The following is a 21,355-nucleotide window of genomic DNA, read 5'->3' on the forward strand; positions in this document are numbered from 1 at the left end:
GCTATGTAAGTTGGAATTCAAAGACACCTCCAAGAATTGCAGATAGCCAGGATACATTAAATATTCATCATTGCCATCGCCATCACCACAACCATCATGATTGTCATCTTCATCATCATCATCTTTTTTGAGACATTATGTTGCCATGATGTCCTGGACCTGTGCAGCCCAAGTTGGCCTCACATTCATGATTCTCCTGCTTCTGCCACCAAGTGCCTGGATTGAAGGTGAGCGCCAACCCACCCAACTTCTCCTTTTCCCTTTAGTTGGTCTTTTGTTAGATGTCTGTAACAAAAGGCTAAGAAAAAAGTACCCTCCTCCATCCCAATACAGAGAGTCATAACTGTATCCTTGTCTTCATTTGTAACCTTCAGTGGGTTACAAAGAACATTTGAAGTGGAAAAGCTTAGACAGCGTCATGACAGGCTTAGGTAATGCTGGTGCTACCTCAGGTCAGTGTGCAAAGTGAGCAGCAGGGATGGAAGCAGCCCTGAGGTACCTTCTGGACCTTGGATCCTGTTCTGGGTAGACGAAGGATGGAGAGACAATGTATCCCAAGAGAGTGGCTGCTCAGTGGAGAGAGAAGAGACCCCTAAGCCTTCTTATCATCTGGTCCTTTACTGCTTTCTCTAGCAAAGTCCAATTCTTAATCAGGAGAGCCTGACTTACTGGGGTGGATTGCTGAGAACAATTCTCCATGCTTAAAGGTCTAGTCAGATTATAGAGCCTTTTGTAGGCCCCAAAGCTCAGGTCTTAGCAATCCTAATTGCTCTCTTTTACAACTGTCTTACATGGTCCCAAACAGGAAACAAAGCCCAGTTATCCCATGGACAAAGATTTTTGCCTTTTCTTCCTCAACCATAGACCAACACCAATGACAGGGTTTTTATTTGCAAGTCTTACTAGGTAAGACCATTAGTGTGCTAATTTTAAAGCTAAAGCAGCATTACAATCATGAGCAACTTTGATTAGAAAGAAATGGAAAAAGGAAGACCGTAGAGACAGACTATACAAAACATAGTCCCTTGCCTAAGAAAGCAGCAGGCTCCTCTTGTTAATATCCAAGGCTAGATTCACTGTATAAATATCTGCTCTGAAGGGACTGACCAAACAATCTGATGGTTTTGTCAGGTGAAGGATTTAGCTGAATGTCATATGAGAACACATGTTTTATGAGAACACATGTTTTAAAGGTATAGCTAATATCACTACCAACTGTGACTATCAAAATCAGTCAATTTTTACATCTCAGCATGATCTTTACACTAATTTATGCTATTTTCTTTTTATAATAAAAATGCAAAAAAAACTGCTCTAGGATGACAAATTTTAATAATTAGAGGTATACAGCTCTCATAAAGGGAAAACAATCACATATCTACTGTTTCACAGCACCTGCACAATCACCAGACTGAAGAAAGAGTTACAGGTGATAATGATGACAATGATTCTGGCTGCCTGACTACAGCAACGACTCTAAAGTTCCCCAAATTTCCCTCTAATAAACTTCTTAGAAAGATAAACACTGTATAGCTAAATACAAGACTAAAGAGAATAATGAACTATGTGGGAAAGGAAAGCAGAAGGGGGCACCACTTGAGGAAAAAAGTGGGGCTCACAATAAACAGACATGGATGGGGTGATAACAAAAGCGCTATGAAGGGAAAATGAATTAAAAAATTATTCCCTAAGTAAAGGAAAACATATATCAATGGTGTTCTGAAAAGGGCTTCAACACCATAACAAATATGCCCAGACTTATCAAGCGGGATTGTGTGAAATTTAAAAGCTCTGTACAGCAAAGAAGCAGTCAGCAGACTAAAGCGATGGCCTAAAGATAAGGGGAGAAAAGTCTTTGTCAACTATATATCAGTCAGCGGACTCAGATCCAGAATACATGAAGAACTACATACCACAAGCCCCCAAATTACCCAATAAGAGATGGGCTAACAACTGGACAGTTTCTCAACCAGAATGTTGTTCTGCGCCATTAGCCGCTGGTGGAATTGCTTTAAGATTCTATCTCATTCCAGTCAGAAAAGCCCATTTAGAAAGAAATGACAAGTGGTGTTAGCAAGGACACAGGGAGAGGGGAGGAACCCTGGTGGGAACGTAAATTGGTGGTAGAGCCACTGTGGAAATTGGTATAAACAATTCTCAGAAAATTACAATTACCATGATGTAGCCACAGAACTACTGGACTTTAAGTTAGAGACATTTACACATCCAGTTTATTCCTGCACTATTCACAATAATAAGGAAATATGTGCATCAATAGGTGAGTTGGTAGATTACTATGTTAAAAAAATACAGACTCAGCACATCTTTATCTCATTTATAGAATTGAAATTTAAGTATGGATAGAAATGTGTCCAAGTGTGCGTATGTCTCTCTGTATGTAAGTCATGAAACTAAAAAGAGAAGAGGGAAAGAGAATAATGGAATACTTAGAAAATGAAAGCAGAAGGGGGTACCACTTGGGGAGAAAAGTGGGGCCTACAAGAGACAGACAGGAGATGGGGTGATAGTGAAGGCATTGAGGGGGGAAGATGATTTAAAAAGCACAAAACCACACCTGTGTGGTAATGCCATCACTTTGATTCAGACTAAGAATGAAGAGGGTGGGGTGCAAATGACTTAGTCTTTCTCCAGAGAAGCGTGAGAAGTCTGGTAGGAAAACAAGCCTCTGAGCAGAGGCAGCAGAAGGAGCCATGGGAGAAGCAGGGTCAACACAAGAAGGGTCAAGGAGCACGCTGATCTGCATGAAGGAAGAGTGTCGTGGCTTGTCTTTCTCAGAATTCACAGAACCTGACGCTGCAAACACAGTGTCCTTGACATTCCAGACGGAGAAGTCAATGAGATCTGATTCTCTGAAACACCATCTCTTTGTTAGGAGACCAAGAATAGTAAGGAATGTCGAAAATAAGTAAATCAAAGCTCTTTATAAGTATGTTTCGGTGAAGTAGGCATTTAAAAACAAACAAACAAAAACAAACCTTTAAATGGAAACAGAACAATTAAATAAAAACCATGTAATTCAAGCCTTTACTATCAATAAATATATCTCTTGTGTATTTTTTTAATACCCAAAAGGATATTCTGAGGGTTGTTTGTTTTTGTTGCTATTGTTGTTTGTTTTGTGAACATTAAGTCCAGGATGGGTGTGGTGGCATTCAGCTGCACTCCTAGCACTCTGGGGGCAGAGGCAGGAAGATCACTAGGCGTTCAAGGCCAGCCTGGTCTACATAGCAAGTTCCAGGCAAGCTAGGACTACATCATGAAACAACCTCAAAAAACACAGTATTCACAAAATGTATACTGACTCCTGTACCTGTATGTACCATACTATATGAAGGTATGGTATAGAAGCTGTCCTTACTTTTCTCAACATTTTCCACATAAGTGGAATACAGGTTTGGGAGGATGTGGGTTTGGGAAGATGTGGGGTTTTTTATGCCTTCCCTAGATAAGCATTTGGCTTTACAGGGAGTTAACTTGCTGGCTGACTAAACGCAGGAATGAACAAACTTCAGTAATTGCAGCATGAACTGCACGTGTCTAACTGGGATAAAGTAGAAACACCCCCCTTAACTTGTAACTTCCAAATGCTTAGGGGGTAGTGCCAGCACTTACCTCATGATTTTTTATGTACCTTTTAGCATGACAGTGTTTGCAAATGATGGCTCCCTGGAGACAGGTCTGAGAGCAAGGCTGTGATGAGCACAGTGAAACCTGAAGCAGCTCTTCCTGATCCACTCAACACTCTTCTTAAGCAGCACCCCACCCCCGGAGGGGAAGGATGATAGGAAGGTACTAATGGCAAGATCTTCTAATGCTTCACCTCAACAGCAAGGCAAGCCTTAAAAGCTTCCTTTAACTCTCCCTCCATGCACATACACCCTGAGTCAAGTCCTCTGCAAGGTGCCTAGAGTGTAAGGATGATGAAAGGGCGGAATCACACCACTGATAATTCCTTTGTCAATGTCAAATCCTCTTGCAGCATAAATGACACTGAATACCCCAGAGGCCCTTGTGAAGTGGTTACTATTTGTGATGATGGCTTATCCCTTAGGGACTCAGGGGAACTAAATTATTCTGAATCTCCTGCAGGAAGCAACCTGCGAGTTCATGAAGAAAGACAGGGATGACTATAATACTGGAGTGAGCGCTTGCTCATCTACAGGAACCCCAGAAGGGGGCTTTCCTGTCACCTGGCAGGTGACAGGAAATGTTCCACTACTTAGGACAGTCAAGCTGTCTGCATAAATGTTTATAGACAAAGAAAAAGAGAAGCAAACTCAAGGTCATGCTCTCTGTGAGCTTCCGGTTTCCTGCAACTCTAGTTTTTCTAGTCACTTACTAAAATTAAATAATCAGCATTATATTTATATCATAAAATGCCATAAAGAAGAACAGTTCAGTTTTACCCTGTGTGTTCTAGACTTGAATAAAGCCTTTCCTTGCTCATTTTCTTTGTGTTTGGATCTCCCCCTAACAGCTTCCTTAAAAATCGATACCATTAAAAGCAACCGGTATTCGTAGAGCCATTGTTGTTTTTTTGTTGTTTTTTTTTTGTTTGTTTGTTTTTGTTTTTTCATGTGTAACACAAGAGCAAACAAATGAGGGATAAGCTGCAGATCTGATTAACTGAGAGGTGACAACAAACCGAATCCCCATGCACCTGGTGGAACAATCAAATGATGGAGAGAGGGACAGTGGGAAGCAGTGGTGCTTCTGACCAAGAGGCCCCAGGGAAGGTCGCTGTGGGTCACTGCTGGGCAGACACCCACAGCGAATCTGTGCCAACATGTCTAGACACAGCAGGAAATGCTCTCGGCCTGATAGGATGGTTGACACTGCCACAATTCAAAAAGGGTCTCCAAATGCCTCCTCTATTTTTATTCGGTGCACTATGCCCCTTGCTAGTCTGGCTGGGCTGTTTTCCATAGACTGTTTTTCTTTGCTTTGGAAAGCTTACATTTTCAGTAAACTTTGTAATATGAAATTAGATAAAACAGACCTTGGCCTACAGTCTGTCAAAGCCAAAGCACTAAATTGTTCCCAACTTATGTTAAAATGTAGATGCTGAATTCGTATATCAGCCCATAAGCTTCAAACAAAACATGCTAGCACAGGGGATTAAAACCTGTAAAGGCTCTACAAACCTTATTATATACACAGACCAAAATAGTAGAATTTTCTCCTAGGCTGAGCCAAATAATTTCTTACATTATGTCAGCCTCTGAGAAGGATTATTGAAAGCTATGAAAGCAAATTTTTTTTAAGACTCTCCTCACTTGGACACAGGATCCCCAGCTTATTCCCATTCCCACCATGGTGTTTCAGGATGTAACCCCACGTCAGGCTTCTGAACCCCTTTTCTTGAGTACTCCCGGCTAAAGTAATATGGGCTCCATATTGTCCTTTTGCTAGTAGGTCTCTCTAAACTTTAAGTAACTGCACGACTTTAAGCAAAACACGACTGATTTCTTGGAATGTGTGGTTTCCCAAGAATGCAAGGGCAGCACCACACTGTTCTAGCTAGGATGAGGTCTAGTTCCTCTCTGGGTTTGAAAGTCCACCTCATCACAGCCACAACCCACGGATAAACTGCACGGTACTGAGCAACATCCTATGACTTTATCATTCAAGAACTCCCACCAGGAAAGCACTTTTATCCTCACTAAGTGAGGGTAGCTAACAGCTGTCAGAGATGGGAGGTTCCATGCCCAGGCTGATACAACAAAGCCAGCTTTCTATCCAGAGAATCTCACCTCAGGGGCTGGCCACTTGGTCACACTGAAAGGATGTGCAGGAACAGGTGGTAAGTACCTACCAGACAGCAAGACAGGCATAGCCATTTTACAGTTCAGTAAGGATCTAAAAAGTTTCTTAAAAGTCTGTGCTTTACCTATTGCATTCAGTACTTCCTCTCCCTTAAATGACAGAATTGGACTGAATAAAGCATAATTATAGGCAAAAGAAAGCTTCTGTGGAAAATAAAACCTTTCAAGAAAAATGAGTTTAACTGCATGGAAGTCCAAAAAAAAAAAAAAAAACTAACCAGAAAAGTTTGTGAAAAAGGAATCAGCAGAAACTTCACCTATACAATTACTAGAAAACAAAAAACAAAACAAAAAACAAACAAACAAAAAAAAAAACAGACTCTGCTGCTAATTTCTCAGATGATAGCCCATTCCAGCAGCTGGTATGACTGAGCCGCCTTCAGGAGCGAGGGACCAACTGATAGTACTCAGGCCAATGCAATAAATATTCTGCTAAGAGCAAAATAGACGAAGAAATTAGTCCCAAGACAAAATTACAATGTCAAGTCATGAAGACTTAGGATACACCAGTAAGCAAAAGAATGGAAGCGACATGTCAACCACTAACGGCGACGTTCACACGCCGGGACTTACTGATATCCTGCCGCAGATGAGGGGGCGTGTACGGGGTGAGCACGGCGTTGTTGCGCACTGCAGAGCCTAGGCAAAGCGCCATGCTCGGACTCTGCATCGCACACCCACGACGCGGGGCCATTTCCCAAGTGCCTGCTGAAGGGGATCCTGTAGGTACACTCACTATTGCCATGCCCTAGCTCAGGCAGACACAGCCTCACCTCCGCCTTCCCTTCCCCTCTGCAAACTCAAGTCTGTTTCCTGACGTTTCTCTCCTAAGGGGCCTGGGTCCATCCTTGATTTCCCATCTCCTTCCCTGTGGCCTCTTCCTCCTTACTGCACCCCTCCTGTCCAATCTTCACAAGCTCAAGTTTCTACCATTCTAGGCCTTAGAAGGATGAGCCCTATACAGACCCCTCAGCGTGATACGAATATTACAGATAAAGAATGTGGACGGGAAATAGTGATTCTTACACAGCCTACTGCTAAAGTACCAGTCTCACTTGACTTCAGGCAAGGTCTGTAGGCTGAATCATCTGCAAAGAAAGGAATATTTGTGGTACATATCTTCTAGGGTAGTTGCAAGGGCTAAGACAGGAAATATTTTTAAAAGAACTTATAACAGCGTTTGGTATATGAAAAGCATTATATAAGCATTTTCTACCAGAATATAATAAAATAAGATACCAAAGGTGCAGAGAGCAAACTTCCTACCTTCCTCAGCTCTTCCTTGTGGAATGAGGAAATCAGACTTCCAGCCAGATAATTGCTTATGTGAAACAAGGTGGCAGACCCATTTTTTTTTTTTTTTTTTTTTTTAGCCAAATAAATATCTTTCCTAGAAAGTAGTTATATGAAGGTTGTGTTGGCCTTAAGCAAACAGTCTGTAATTTTCAGTAATCACTAGGCTCTGTGGGTGACTATGCTACCCAAGCAGCTAAGGAAGTAAACTGGAGTGATGAGGTATAGGGTCAGCATATGCTAGCCAGATGCTCTTAGCACACGCCTATGTCCTTCCCGGTGTTTACAGGAAGGAGGGCCCACAACATGATCAGAGGCCCAATCTCCGGGGCCACCTTCAGGCAGATTCAATAGTTGTTTAAAAATTAAAACCCCATGCAGGAGGGATGGCTCAGAGGATAAGAGCACTGGCTACTCTTCCAGAGGTCCTGAGTTCAATTCCCAGCAACCACAACATGGCGGCTCACAACCATCTATTATGAGACCTGGTGTCCTCTTCTGGCATGCAGGTGTACAAGCAGTATTGTGTATACATTGTATACACAATAAATAAATCTTTAAAAAAATTAAAACCCCAGTTTTGCAAATAAAGCCTCAATCAAATGATGACTTAGGGAGACCTACGCACATCTGCCTCTGCTGGTGCTCAGGAGATACTACCCACTTCACAACTTTGCTAAATGAACCAGGAAGGGGACACCATGCGCTGGCTCCCTTTGTACTTGATACCTGCGAGGACAGAAGCTAAGTTTTCGCCTCTGGCAGAGATCACTTTCCTTCAGGTCCTCTGGGAGGGGCTGGTGACATTGGTAAGAGCACTTGCTGCACAAACCTGGTGACATGAGTGTGACTCCTGGATGGCACATAGAGGGCTTACATGTGTGTGTCATGTATCATGTAGAAACACACACAATAATGTCAAACTCTTTGGGGTGGCAGAGGGCTCAGCTGCTGAGCGCCAAATCCTGAGCCTCTTCCAGGGACCCACATGGTGCAAGCAGAGAGTGGTCAGAGACCATCAACTCAACCAGCTGTTTCCTAGCCTCCACATGCGCCATGGCAGGCCCTGTGAGCAAACACATGGAAAAATGGTTTTTAAAAATCATCTGCAAGGATCCAATTTCAGAACCTGACTTCTGGAGAATAGATACTTCTGGGCCTCACCCTAGTGTCAGTGCTAGAGTTATCACTGACGATATTAAAATGCCTGTGAAAAGAAACTCATTGTGCTGACTGTTTTTGTCAGGAGTCAGCCACGGAGAGGAACACTCAATTAGGAATTTGTCTCCATCACACTGGCCAGAGGGTACCTTGTAACTGGTGATGGATGCAGGAGGACCCAGCCTGGCATGAATGGTGCTAGCCCTAAGCAGGGATCTTTCAAAAAGTAGCAGAAAGAGTCCCAGGAAAGCAAGCCAGGAAGCAGCTGCTCTCCACTTTGGTTCCTGCTGCTGGGTTCCTGCTCCAGCCCCTGCTTTGGCTTCCTTTGGGATGGACTATAACGTGTAAATAAGCCAAATAAGCCTTTCCAGCTCAGGCTGCTTTGAGTCATGCTGTTTATCCCAGCAACAGAAACACCAGGGTTCCCACAACACCCTAAAAGTGTGGTTTTCATCTGCAGTTTTTCTTCTGATACAGTGCAGCAATGGAGTGGAAGACACAAGAACTGTGCGCTCTAAGGTCAAGGAGCTACAACAAGGCACCAGGTTGCAGTTGCTGAGTCACCATTAAGGCCCCTACTGATGTCTGCATCTCCTACCTCTTCAGGTCAGGACTATGGCTCTGCATTACTGGCAGTTTGAACACTATGCTGTCTGGGTATGCCTTGGGAATGTAAACAAGCTAAACCCAACTCTGTTCAAATACCTAGCATTTGAGAGTTTGGGAGATGCGAGACACATGAGGTCAGGATGCAGAGTGGGGACGCATTCACGCTTGATTCTTCCTTGGCTCGCCACAGCATATGTGGGGCTGAGGAGCGGGGCTGGAAGGGCACGGCAAATCCAGGAGCCCAGCTCCAGTACAGAAGGAAGACATCTTCTGGCCTAAACTGGGAACCCCAGAGTCCCCATTTTAGGGAGCCTAAGCACAGGTCATTTTGCTACTTTCCTAAGCAAATAGGAATTAAACAGGAAAATGCTGGATATGGACACTTAAATGGAATGCTTTAGAAAATGTGAAAATGTTTATAGCAAGACAAATTCACATAGAAGCTAATATGAAATCAGTGTTATTTCAATGATATTAATATTATAAAGTAGTAAGTACATTATATAATGATAAATATGATAAAATAATGTTGTTGTATTAATTATGTTGTTGATTATATTGATAATTTCACAATGGTTAACATTCTATTAATCCTAATATAAAAATTAGAGAAATGTTTGTAAACTCCAGTGCCGCATTTGTGAAGGAAAAAAAAAAATAGGAATTTATTTTTCAGGACTTCAGCTTAATAGAACCAAGCAGAAAAGTTCTCCTTTCACCTTCTGTACTGATTATTAAAACCATAAATGAGAGTATATTTATTATACATCCAATGTTTTCAGGATTTTGTAAAACTATTGGTAAAGCAGACATTTCCATAAAAAGGCAGGGGCTGAGCCAGCTGTGGTGGCCCCGGCCTTTAGTCACAGCACCTAGGAGGCTGAAGCCAGCAGAGCTCTTGTGACTTCAACGGCAACCTACGCTACATAGTAAGTTCTAGGACAGCAGAGGCTACAGACAGAGACCTTTCCTCTAAAAGATAAAAAGAAAAAAAAAAAAAAAAAAGCAGGTGTCATCTCTACTTTCTTAAGCTCGGAGCTGTAACAGGTCAGTGTTTTAAGCCTTTTTCTTCTCTTTGAGAACTGATTTGCGATGGGAAAATTCCTCAAGGGCACTGATTCATTCATTCCAACTGTGTTCCAGGTTGATACAGGAAGCATATTATTATTGTTAATTCCACACTTGATAAATTCTAGCTTTACTGCATGAAAACACCACTTCCCACGTCTTACAGGAACAGTCCACTAACAAGAGATAAAAGTCACACTTACCAGTTCATAAAAACCAATCCATAAGTCACCCATCATGTATTATTGTTACAAGTGCATTAAAATAACCCACACATCCCTCCTCGAAAGGAAGGGAAATACTCCTACATTACTTTGCGTGGCTTAGAGCTGCTAAGGATTCTTGGTATTCATTTTAACAAGTACTTTAAAAGCACTGTACAAATGGATTGTTACATGTGACTCGGGTAAATCCATCCTAATTCATAAGTTAGATGTGAATTTTCAATTTAAAACACAAAGTGCTTTGTGTTTCCATTCGAAATAAATATAGTTTTCTTAAAGTCTCAGTCTGATTTCAAACTTTGGCTGGGTGTACAGGGCATCTACTCCACGTCTCTTCCTAAACATTAGAAATCTGGGCTCAGGATATCCTCAGCGCTAGGGACTCACTTAGCATGCGTGAGGCCTGGGACATGATTCCTAACCCCACAGAAGAACTGAACTCATACTGAGGAGCTTGCCATGTAGAGCCATGACGGCTAAGAGTCAGAGCACTGAGAATGTAGAACAGGCCAGGTTTGTGCTGTTTCACAGCTCTGGCTTCAATCCAGTGTCTGCAACGTTCTTCCTTGCTTATCCAGATAGGAAGATCGGTGTTACTATGTACTGAAAAACTGACAAATAAAATGTGCTGATTTTGATAAGTAAACATTATACTGCAGAGAAATTTTATTTTCTTGGCATAGTCAACACACAGTAACTAAAACGAGAACAAGCTTATACTGAGGCCGTCTTCCCTTTAAGCTCACTTAGGATTCTACGGGTCTTCTGATGTCCCAGGAATTCTCAGATCTAGCCATACCTAGTGGAAATATCTAGAGGGTAGGTAGACCAGAAACTCAGAGTTCTATAAGTGAACTGAGACTGGTAGAGACAAATATGTCTGAAAGCATCCAACGTGCAAATATCCACCATGATTCCAAAAAGGAACTCCTGTCCTCATCCGCACGCCGTTACCTGATTGGACGGTTCTCCTTGCTGTCGAAGAGAGAGAAGATGACCTCCAACTCCTCCCCCAGGTTGGAGCACATGAGACTCTTCATCTGGACGAACAGGTGGTGGCTGCTGGCCTGCACTGGGGTGTCTTTCTTCCGGTGTCGATGCTCCATCTGAAGGGTACCCACCCCACCAGGAAAAACAGGGTCAGCACGGACTGAAGAAAGGAATGGCACAAAGCTGTAGAGGGATGGGGACTGCCTATAGTAAAATTTCCTTTCATGCTAAATTCAGCATCTAATCTAAATTTCAAATATTCTTCCAGCTTCTTCAATAAGATGATCAAGGGCTCTTGCTTTAAGATTTGCTTTAAATTTTTAATATTAAGATGATATTAGCTCATGGCATAGATTCAGGAAGGAAGAAGTTCAAAGTATTTCTGCTCACTCTAGTCAACTTGCAGGGTGAGAACAAACCATTCATCTTGGAGAACAGACAAGAGAGATGGCCTGGTGCTGCTGCTTGTAATCCCAGCAGCTTGGGAGGTGGAGGCAGAAGGATTCCAAGTTTAAGACCAACCTGCCTACAAACTGAGTTCAAGACTAGCCTGGGCAACTTGGTGGGACTCCCACCCTCCCTCGAATCCCCTTTCTCTTTTCATATATGTATGTGTGTATGTACATATGCATGTGTGTGTGTATGTATGTATGCTGGGATGTTGCCCAGTGGCAGAGCACTGGCTTAGCTCAGCATATAAGACTTTAGGCTTAATACCCAGAACAAGGAATCAACAAAGCTATCGACTCAAACAAACAAACAAACAAACAAACAAACAAACTGTTCAGATTTAGTTACAGATCATTTGATAAATGAAAGCTGAAGAATATTTCTGTAACTCATTTATTAAACTTTGAAAATACTTTGAAAGTTATACTAAAATGGAAGGCTCTGGGAGTTTCTGAATGAGGCTGTGGCGAGTCTTATTGTAACAGCACAGCAGGTAAATGTTTCCAATGTGCTGTGAGCAATGGCAAGGGGGTCAAGGAGCCTGTGAGGAAGCTAAAGTTAGGAAGAAACAGCCACACATCCCCTTCTCATGGTGTCCTCAGTTTGGTCAGCTGCTCTCAGGCTTGTGATGTAGGACCAGAACTGAAAGTGCACACAGTCTGAGGAAAAAAATCATGCGTGAGGCTACGGATGGGAGACTATGAGGCCAGGCTCTCAGGCAATAATACCTGTTAGGTCAATACTACATCCAAACACTGGGACCACAACAGCGAATAAACATAGAAACATTCCATGCTTCACGGAGATGGTACCCACGAGGGGGATCAAATAACAGCAACACTGGTGTTTGCACACACACAGACACACCTACCCACTCATACACAGACACACAGACAGACAGACACACACACACATAGAGACAGACAGACAGACACACACACACTCCCTATAAGAGTGATGAATGGAGAAAATCTATATTGTCAGTAGAACCCAAAAAGGGTGCTTGGGTTTGAGCCTGGGAAGTGAGAAGACGCCTTAGAAAACTGTTTATGTAGCAAGCACTACAAAAGAAATTAGAATTGTGGCCTGTCTAGGGCAGGATTCCCCAACTTGATTATGGTGAAGGTGGAGGCTGAGAGGTAAATACTTCCAGAAAAACCAACAAACAAAAGGCCATCGAGAAAGCACGGCAGTGTGACCTATGTACTAGCTTCTGATTTTCCATTTCCCGTGCACATGCTGGCCCAGCTGCCAACTGCTGCCAGTCCACTCAGCTCTTGCATCTCTACTTTGGGTAGCACCGATGCAGGATGAAAGGCAGGAAAGGACCTGGAAAGTCTGGTAGAGTGAGGGGTGGCATAGTCACTTTCATATCCCAGGCTGCCAACTGTTACTGCATCGGATCCTCCTAAGAAAGGAGTAATTTCAGCATCAGGCACTTGAACTCCAGGGTTTGGAACTCTATGGCCATGGTGGTTATTGAAGGTAAAGGCCCATCGCCCACATTTCTACACCGGCTAACTTTGAAGGCTTGTAAGTAGAGTTCAATAATTAAGAAATGGTTGGCCAACTTTCGGGGCAAATGCCGTTTTTCACAATGTACAGTTGTAAATGCAATTGCATAACATCATCAGAAAGTTCCCACGCTTCTAACTTTTATTCTGAATGATCTAAAAGCAAAAGAACACGAACAAGAAACCCAGTAAACAGAGCTTCAGTCACCTCATGGGATATCTCTCTGTGGAAGTGAGGAGATACACACACACACACACACACACATACACGAAAGTGCATCTCATCAGCCATAACTATTAAGGGAAAAATATTGAAGAAAAATTAACACAAAGGGTGGGGAAGCAAAATATTTCCCTGTTCTCTTTGATGCTTGCTCTATTTTGTGCTTTCAAAATTCCTTTCATGGGGGCAAAGGATACACCACATGCTCACCAAACCAACCTCTTTAATTCAAGGAAGTCGTTCCCCCTTGGAATTGGTCACTCACTTGCTGGGCTACTTAAAACTCCCCACATAGGTGCAGTCAAAAGGGTAGCACAGCACAGCTACTCCAAAGAAATGAATGGCTACCAAAGGCAGAGCAGGGGCCTTAGACAGATGCCTGCTGTAAAGAACTGACCTCAAGGTGGTCCCACTTTTGACCTCACAGAGTACCAAGTTTCCAGCACTAATCTTGGCACTCAATATGAATCAACGGGGGAAAAAAATCAGCTTCCTTATTCAGGCAAATAATGCAATGTATCGTGAGTAGTGGTTCTCAACCTTGACTGCTCTTTAGAGTCACCAAGAGAGCTTTTAAAATATACTTATGCCCAGGTCCTGTCCCAGAACAATTACATGGGAATTTCTAGGGGGTGGAGAGGGGGTTCTCAAAAGCTGTAGTTTTAGAGGCTCCCAGGTGGCTCTAATGGGCAACGAGGGTCGAGAGTCATCGATGGAGATCACATGCAGAGAAACGCTAATCACAGCACACTGAAAATGCATCATTGCATCTGACAGGCAATTAACCACTGGCCTGGCATGCTACGAATAGGCCTGCCTGGCTCTGTGCTCTGTGCCTGTGACACAGACCCTTGTGTCCAGCCCTCCCCAGCTAACACCTAGTCTCCCTCGCCCAGCATTCTTCCAGATCTGGGGTGGGTTTGGACTTAAATAGGTTATGATTACTTGCTTCTCTCTCGGTAGCTCGCTGCTTTTGAGGACTGCTAAAAATATCTCCACGAAAAGAGCGTCTCAGCTATAACTTTAGTAAGGCACGCTAATACTTGAAGAGCTGTATCGTGATAGTCGCAACATGGAAATAACCCTTTTGACGTAACATGTGGCTCTAGACATACCCGGCAGCTGTGCATGTGCTTACAGCTAACCTTTTAACTTTGCCTTTTATTAGGAGAAGAAGAAGATTCACTCCAAAGACTTTCTCTAACTCCCACAGGCACTCCTCATGTGCCGCCTTAATTCCTGGAGGGCTTTGGGGGTGTACAGCACCTCCTAAGTGGACTCTCCCCATTGCCACCTTTGTTGTGGCAACCAAATTCTGCCTTCAGCCAATGTCAAATGCACGCCTGGGGTGAGGCAGTAAAACTTCTTTAAGTGGTTGCTATTTGGCAAGCCCTGCTCTAGGCCATTAAGAATGACAAACAAGAAAATAGAACCCTACAAACATAAAGTGTCCCTAAAAAGATACCGTGCCAGCCCAAATAAGCCGAGATTCTGGCCAATTAGCTTTTCTTTATAACAGGGCTGAGATGTGGCCTTTGGCAATCCAAGCTTTGAGTTAGCACGGTAAGGTTTAGCACTTTCCCAGCTCAGAGGGGCATAATTGGGTGAGAATGAGCTGTGAACAGGCCTGGCAGAAACCAAACCAGGACCTTCTTCCCCAGGGGACAGCATCCATTTGGGAACTTGTGTTTCCAATGTGATACTGAAGGAAAAAGAAAGGAAGAAATCATTCTTTCTGGAAACATTTACCTTCACCCCACAGCCCTTCATCCAAAATGACAACACACTGTCAACCCCCACGGTCCTTGATCTAAAATGATAACACACTGCCAAACAAAAGCCTGGCACTGGTGCTGGAGCCTCCCACGTTTGCTCCCTGGTGAAATCAAGGCAGGCAGATGCTGACAGACTGCACAAAGGGAAAAGAGCAGAGTGGCAGAAGTGCCTGATGGAGACAGGACACAATCAGAAATTTAAGAAGAAGAAAAATAGCCAACTTCCAAAAAGAACGAGTCCTTCTGTCATTAATGCTGCTTCATTTTCTGGGGCTATTTAGTGTCTTTGCATAAAAAGAGGAATATACAATTGTTACTGAGGAGGCATCACATTTTTGTATATAAAACTTACAATGTTTTATATTCCTCATCTATTAAAAAATGACTTTGGACCAGAATCTGAACTATAGGCTACCAAAACACTGCCTTACTGGCTTTCCCAGAAATGCCAGACATTGCTAATCAATCAGGGCCAACATGAGATCTAGGCCTACCAACACCATTGAGGTCAGACCACTACCACCAATAAAGTATAATATTGAGAGAGGCAAATTTGTATATCAATTTGATACCCTATATACAAAGCTAGAAGGGAAACACAGAAGCAGAGTTATATAAGGGAAACCAAAGTAGGGACAAGAAAATGTATTTATTGATGGTCGACATTATTAGTTGGTCATCAAATATTTCCCATCTGTACCTAACTCTGCAGGTGCAAGTGTTTTCTGGCAAATAAAGGCCAGTGTTGTGTGGGACTTCCAGGGCAGCTTGTTAAAGAAGTTCAATCAACTGCAGTGAACCTTTGTCCTTGCAACTCCATGGAGGACAGGCATAAGGGCTACAACTTCTGCAGCTGTCCTGTACTGCGAGGTGCCCTTGCATTCAATGTCAAGTACTGCAGAGCAAAAATACAAGCGGCTGTATCTCGTGCATGTAATTTAGCCACAAACCAATTTTGAACTTCCTGTTCCTAGCTCGTCAGAAAATAAATTTCTATCATGTCTAGGCTGCTATTAGTTCATTTCATTAAAAGCAGCAAAACCTAGTGCCCAGATTTAGCACATACGATCTCAATTATTTTTGCCATGCTGCCTCTCTAATGAAGATGAACTAAAGATGAAAAGGAACGACGCCTGACCACATGGTTAGGTGTTTTTCAAATATAGTTCAAAGAAAGGCAGTCATCACCAACATGAAAAGGAGAACTTTGTCACTTAGTACATGAAGAAACTGGACCTCAAGAAGAGTCCCGAGTGGACAGAGGCTGGACATGCAGTTTGCAGTGATAATCCAGGGTGTATTCACGATATAAAGGGACTCAAAATCACTGCCTTGGGGCTTACTAAGGACAGCGCTGCACTGGGCTATGATGAGCATCACCAAAGGAAGGGAGGACAATGCAGCCTCAGGCTATAACATGGACAGGTTGCTAAATGAGATTAACAGTAAAGACGTGGCGTTAGGAAATTTGACCTGGGGCTGGAGAGATGGCTCAGCGGTTAAGAGTACCATCTGCTCTTCCAGAGGTCCCAAGTTCAATTCCCAGCACCCACATGGTGGCTCCCAGCCATCTAGAATGTGATCTGATGCCCTCTTCTGGCATGCAGACATACATGCAGATAGAGCATCTGTACACATACTTAAACAAATTTAAGAAACGAGAGAGAGAGAGACTTGACTGATTCAAAAGGTAAGAGGACATGGTCAACAAATAAAGTACACAGAACGAATTTGTTTCATGAGCTAAAAAGCAGTGAGTTAACCTGGGGCATTCTTGGTTTGTTCTTTCTGCCTTTTCTTCCTCCCTCCAACCATCTTCACAAACTTTTTTGAGACAAGGTCTCATGTAGCCTAGGCTGGCCTCTAATTCCCTGTGTAGCCAAAGAGAATCTTGACCTTTGATGCTGCGGCCTCCAGCTTCCCAGTGCTAGGTCTGCAGAGCATGCACCACCTCACCCTACTCATGAAGTGCCAGGGATAGAGCCCAGAGTCTTTGCACATGGTGGGGAAGCACTCTGACAACCCAGTTACCTCCCTCCAACCACCATTATCTGTTTCCTTATGACACACCAGATGCTCTGGTCAAGTGCAGACGTGAGAAAGAGCCACAGCATGCAATACTGCATGCCAAAAGCCCTGTGTACGGGCAAGGAACCCTCTCAGAAATCTCACAGCACGTAACACACACACATCCTGAATCTGCAGAATATGAGGAAGAAAGTGAAGGTACCGTGATTACCTAAGAGTGACTTCTCATGGGTCACATTTTACTGAGGTAACTGACAGCTTTCCCCACAGTTCTTCGGCTCTGTGTGTGTAACCATCTATTAAGAATGCCACATTCCTCTCATAAAAGTACCTTAATGGAAAAAAAAAACTGCAAAAGCAGCAAGACCTTCCAAATCAAGTCTCCTGTTTCTAGACGGTCTTCCTTTTAGGGCATGAAATCGTCATCCTTGCGACCACAGTAAGCCATGCCTAAGGCAACAGCCTTTGAAAGCCCCTTCCAGCCTAGACCTCCTCCTCTAATTTGTGGTTGGGAAAGCTTACTCACTGTGGGGGTGAGGATGAAAATGGCCCCATGCAGTCACAGGGAGAGGCACTATTAGGAGATGTGGCCTTGTCAGGGTACGAGTGGCGTTGTTAGAGGAAGTGTGTCATTGGAGTTGGCCTTAAGGGTTCCAGAAGCTCAAGTCAGACCTAGTAACTCACTGTCTCTTCCTGATGCCTTTGGGTCCAGATGTAGAACTCTCAGCTACCTCTCCAGCACCATGTCTGCCTGCATCCACCATGCTTCACTCCATGAAGAAAATAGACTAAACCTCTGACTATAACCCAGCCCCAATTAACCGTTTTCCTTTATAAGAGTTGCCGTGGTCATGGTGTCTCTTCACACTTACTAGCATGGAATTCCACACAGGCATTTAGAGGCACAAGCTAAATTCAATGGCAGACTGGACTATGTTGAAGGAACTAAGCCAAAAGGTAGATGGCCAGGAAACTAGGAAAGGAAATGGTGTGACAGGTGACCTTGGCATGGTAATGTGTTAAAAAATTTTAGGGTTATCAATGCTTAGAGAAGGGTGGGGATCCAAGGACAGATGTAGAAGCAGCAGTTGAAAGCTACATTTACAGATCCTTTTTGAGATCCATCTACATGATGCTTATGTGGGCAGAAGGGGAACAGCACCTTGGTTAATATTCTATTATTCAGAAACACACAGGTGAGGAAGGGTGGCTTACAAGCCTTTCAGAAACACACAGGTGAGGAAGCGTGGCTTACAAGCCTTTCACTGGACAAAGCCAAAAGAGCAAGATCTTGGGAAGGAACTGAAAAGTCTGAACTTACTTCCAGGGCCTGTTAAATTGGGGGCTGTGTGGAGAACTTCAGTGTACTAAGACGCAGAAAGAACATCGGTGCTGTTGTTGGGGCATGGTCACCTCAGCTTGCAAGTCTCTCTACTCTCTTCAAATTAAACCAGGGAACATCCAGTTATTAAAACATCTAGTCTGCAGGGTGCCATGGAAACCACAGACCTAGCAGCGTGGCACCGAGCAAGCGCTCTGTGCACCTACCAGTCGGTACAGCTCCGTGATGCTGATGTCCTCCGGGTCTACCATCGCATACTCCTTCCGAGGTACCAGATCCAGGCCCAGCTGTCTAGAAGAGCAAGGTCAGACATTTGGGAGAAAAGTCACATGTGTGGAGTGCACTCGGAATGCTCTCACTTCACCGTGTAGTGCTGGGATTGAGCCTGATGCTTGTTTCCCCACTGTGTCAGGCATGGCTGGTTTCTGTACTTGGGGCAGACACAGACCGAGGTTGGGCAAAACAGACGGTTGCAAAGGCAAGTCATGGCAGGGTGCACAAGCACTCTCATTAGTGGCTGCCTCGCAGTGAACAGTGGGATGTGAGTGCAGCCCTTTCCCTCCATTGATACTTTTAGCATACTCCTCTCTGGGGCAACCACTGGGCAACACTGATACCAATGCCACCTTAAGCATTCACACACCCAACAAAAAGCTCTCTACTGCCCTGGTGACATTCGTGTGTACCAGCCTACCTTCTTTTCCACACTCCAGTTCTCTTCCGCAGTTCAGGTTCACTAAGGTTAAGTTACTCTGTGGTTCTCTCATAGCATCACTCTCCAGAAAGCCTTCTGGCATCGTACTTCCAATTAGAGAACCACAGCTTTCTTAACTTTTGTATTAAAAATAATGGAGAATCCTGAAATTCTACGGCTGCTTCAAAACCTCATAAATGCTGCATCACTAAAATTTCTAATTCAGCACCTACATCAGACCAAGCACTGCCCAGCCACCCTGAAAACTACTAGCTCTTAAAAATGAGAAGACTGCCATTCAACATCAAATTCCTTCACTATTATCTTAAATAATGTTCAGATACTGGAGGAAACCATACATCTACACTTTTGGTTGAATTTTCGTATCACAGTAAGTTCAGCTCTTTAGCCTCAAAGTCCTCATGTCCTCCTTGCTATATCACTCCAGGGACTATGACAGGGTCAGCTCCTGTTCTCTGCCTTCTCTCAGGAGTCACTGACCTGGAAGTGAGATATCATTTGACACCAGGTTTACCTTCCTGATGAAATAGTATAGCAAAGGATATACTCATGTAAGAATTTCAGCACCCACCCTAGTCGAAGTTTCTTCTAAAAGAAGGTGCCATTCTCTCCTGGGTGAAGTAAGGGTGCAGGCTAATCATGAGACCATCTCCTCTTGAGGATGGCTATCTGGCTAGCCCTCATGTGCACACCTGACATCGGTGGAAACAAGCCACAGCCTGCTAGCAGTTGGAGAGGCTGGTATAAAATGCTCAGCCCAAACGGGACTAATAGCTTCCCTACTGGTCGTCAAGGGTGTCCCTTCTTTGTGAGTCTGAACCTGAGAATTTAGATCCACCCTTATAACATTAGAAAGAAAGGATCTGTGAAGGGCCACACAGCTCCAGTACTACAAACATGAGTTAAGGTCAACTCCAGCTGTGAGCTTCAGGCCCTTCTTGAACTTCTACTGAAAGAAACAGTATTTAAAGTTTCTACTCTCTGAACGGCCTGAGCTATCAGCTGCTGCTAGCTTCTTTAAGTCATAATTGTTGCTGTTCATTGTTGTCATTTAAGAGGTACTGTCTAAGGGTGAACAGGCCACTGAAGTTTCTTAGCTCACAGAATGAAATTGGAGCAGTGCTTTAAGAAGAATGTGAAAAAATTAGGCAAGGCTTAGAGAAAACAGAGGGAGCAAGATCACACAGGATATCAAGAAGCCAGGAAGGAAAAAATTTTCTATCAGCCCAGCCACTAAAACACTCTGTGACACCTGGAGGAAGGATGAAGCTCTTTGCCCTTCCGTGTACCGTCAACAGGAATTCAAAGACCATCATGAACTCTATGTGTTGGGAACCTGTCCCGTCACTGTAATTCAGCCTGGGGATTTCAGGAGAAAGCTCTCCTTTACGGATCATTTGCTACTTCATCTATGATCCCCACGTCCAGGACACCCCTCTCCACCGATCAACAGAGTGACATGCAACTTGACGTGGCACATGTGCTTAATTTATGCTTGGTGAGAGGTTCATAAGCTGGCAGACCATGTTCCAGGACAACACGGCCTTGTTTAACAGGCAAAGAAACTGTCTTAATTTGCTTTCCACTTAGCACTCTTTAATAAGTGAATGAATTTATCCTTATAGTAATATGGCAAATGTATAATCTCTATGCTGTAAATTATTCTTAAATAAGTTGTCAATGAAATTTAAAGAAATATAATAAGAGCTTTGGGGAAATTCATGGGCTTAAGGATGTTTTAAATTATACTGCTCATCTCATATCTCATTTTTATTTTATGAATTTACCATAAATTAGCCACGGAACTGTCCAAGACACAAGTTGGAACTTGTGTTATGTCAAAACCTTAACCTCATACAGCTCCAATTCACAATTTTGCTCCACTCCCTCATTTTTCTGTTTCCCTTCACCAAACTGAAAATGGATTGTTTTGTTGTTTGTTTTTTAGCCTGTTCCATATCTTCTTGTGATTTTTTATAATCTCACTTGATCCAACATTCTTATTAACAAGTTGTCCTCATTTGAATGAGGACTGGCATATAACCTATTATATTATAACTGAGTAAAGAGTATATATATATATATATATATATATATATATATATATATATATATAT

At 43.3% G+C, this 21,355-nt stretch overlaps 1 protein-coding gene across 5 annotated transcripts in view; it reads right to left on the reverse strand.

The window, feature by feature from the left end:
- Positions 1-21,355, reverse strand: part of Dock4 (dedicator of cytokinesis 4) — a 381,158-nt gene that overhangs the window by 176,141 nt on the left and 183,662 nt on the right. For all 5 annotated transcript variants that reach the window (XM_055624110.1, XM_055624087.1, XM_055624080.1 and 2 more), the window contains exons 7-8: positions 18,730-18,814; positions 11,156-11,307 (exon numbers count right to left, since the gene is read on the reverse strand). In XM_055624110.1, the coding sequence (XP_055480085.1) occupies positions 11,156-11,307; positions 18,730-18,814 (237 nt within the window). The remainder of the gene's footprint in view (positions 1-11,155; positions 11,308-18,729; positions 18,815-21,355) is intronic.

This window comes from Psammomys obesus, unplaced genomic scaffold (genome assembly GCF_907164565.1).
Source record: "Psammomys obesus unplaced genomic scaffold, mPsaObe1.curated_primary_1811, whole genome shotgun sequence".
NCBI classification, from domain to species: Eukaryota; Metazoa; Chordata; class Mammalia; order Rodentia; family Muridae; genus Psammomys; species Psammomys obesus.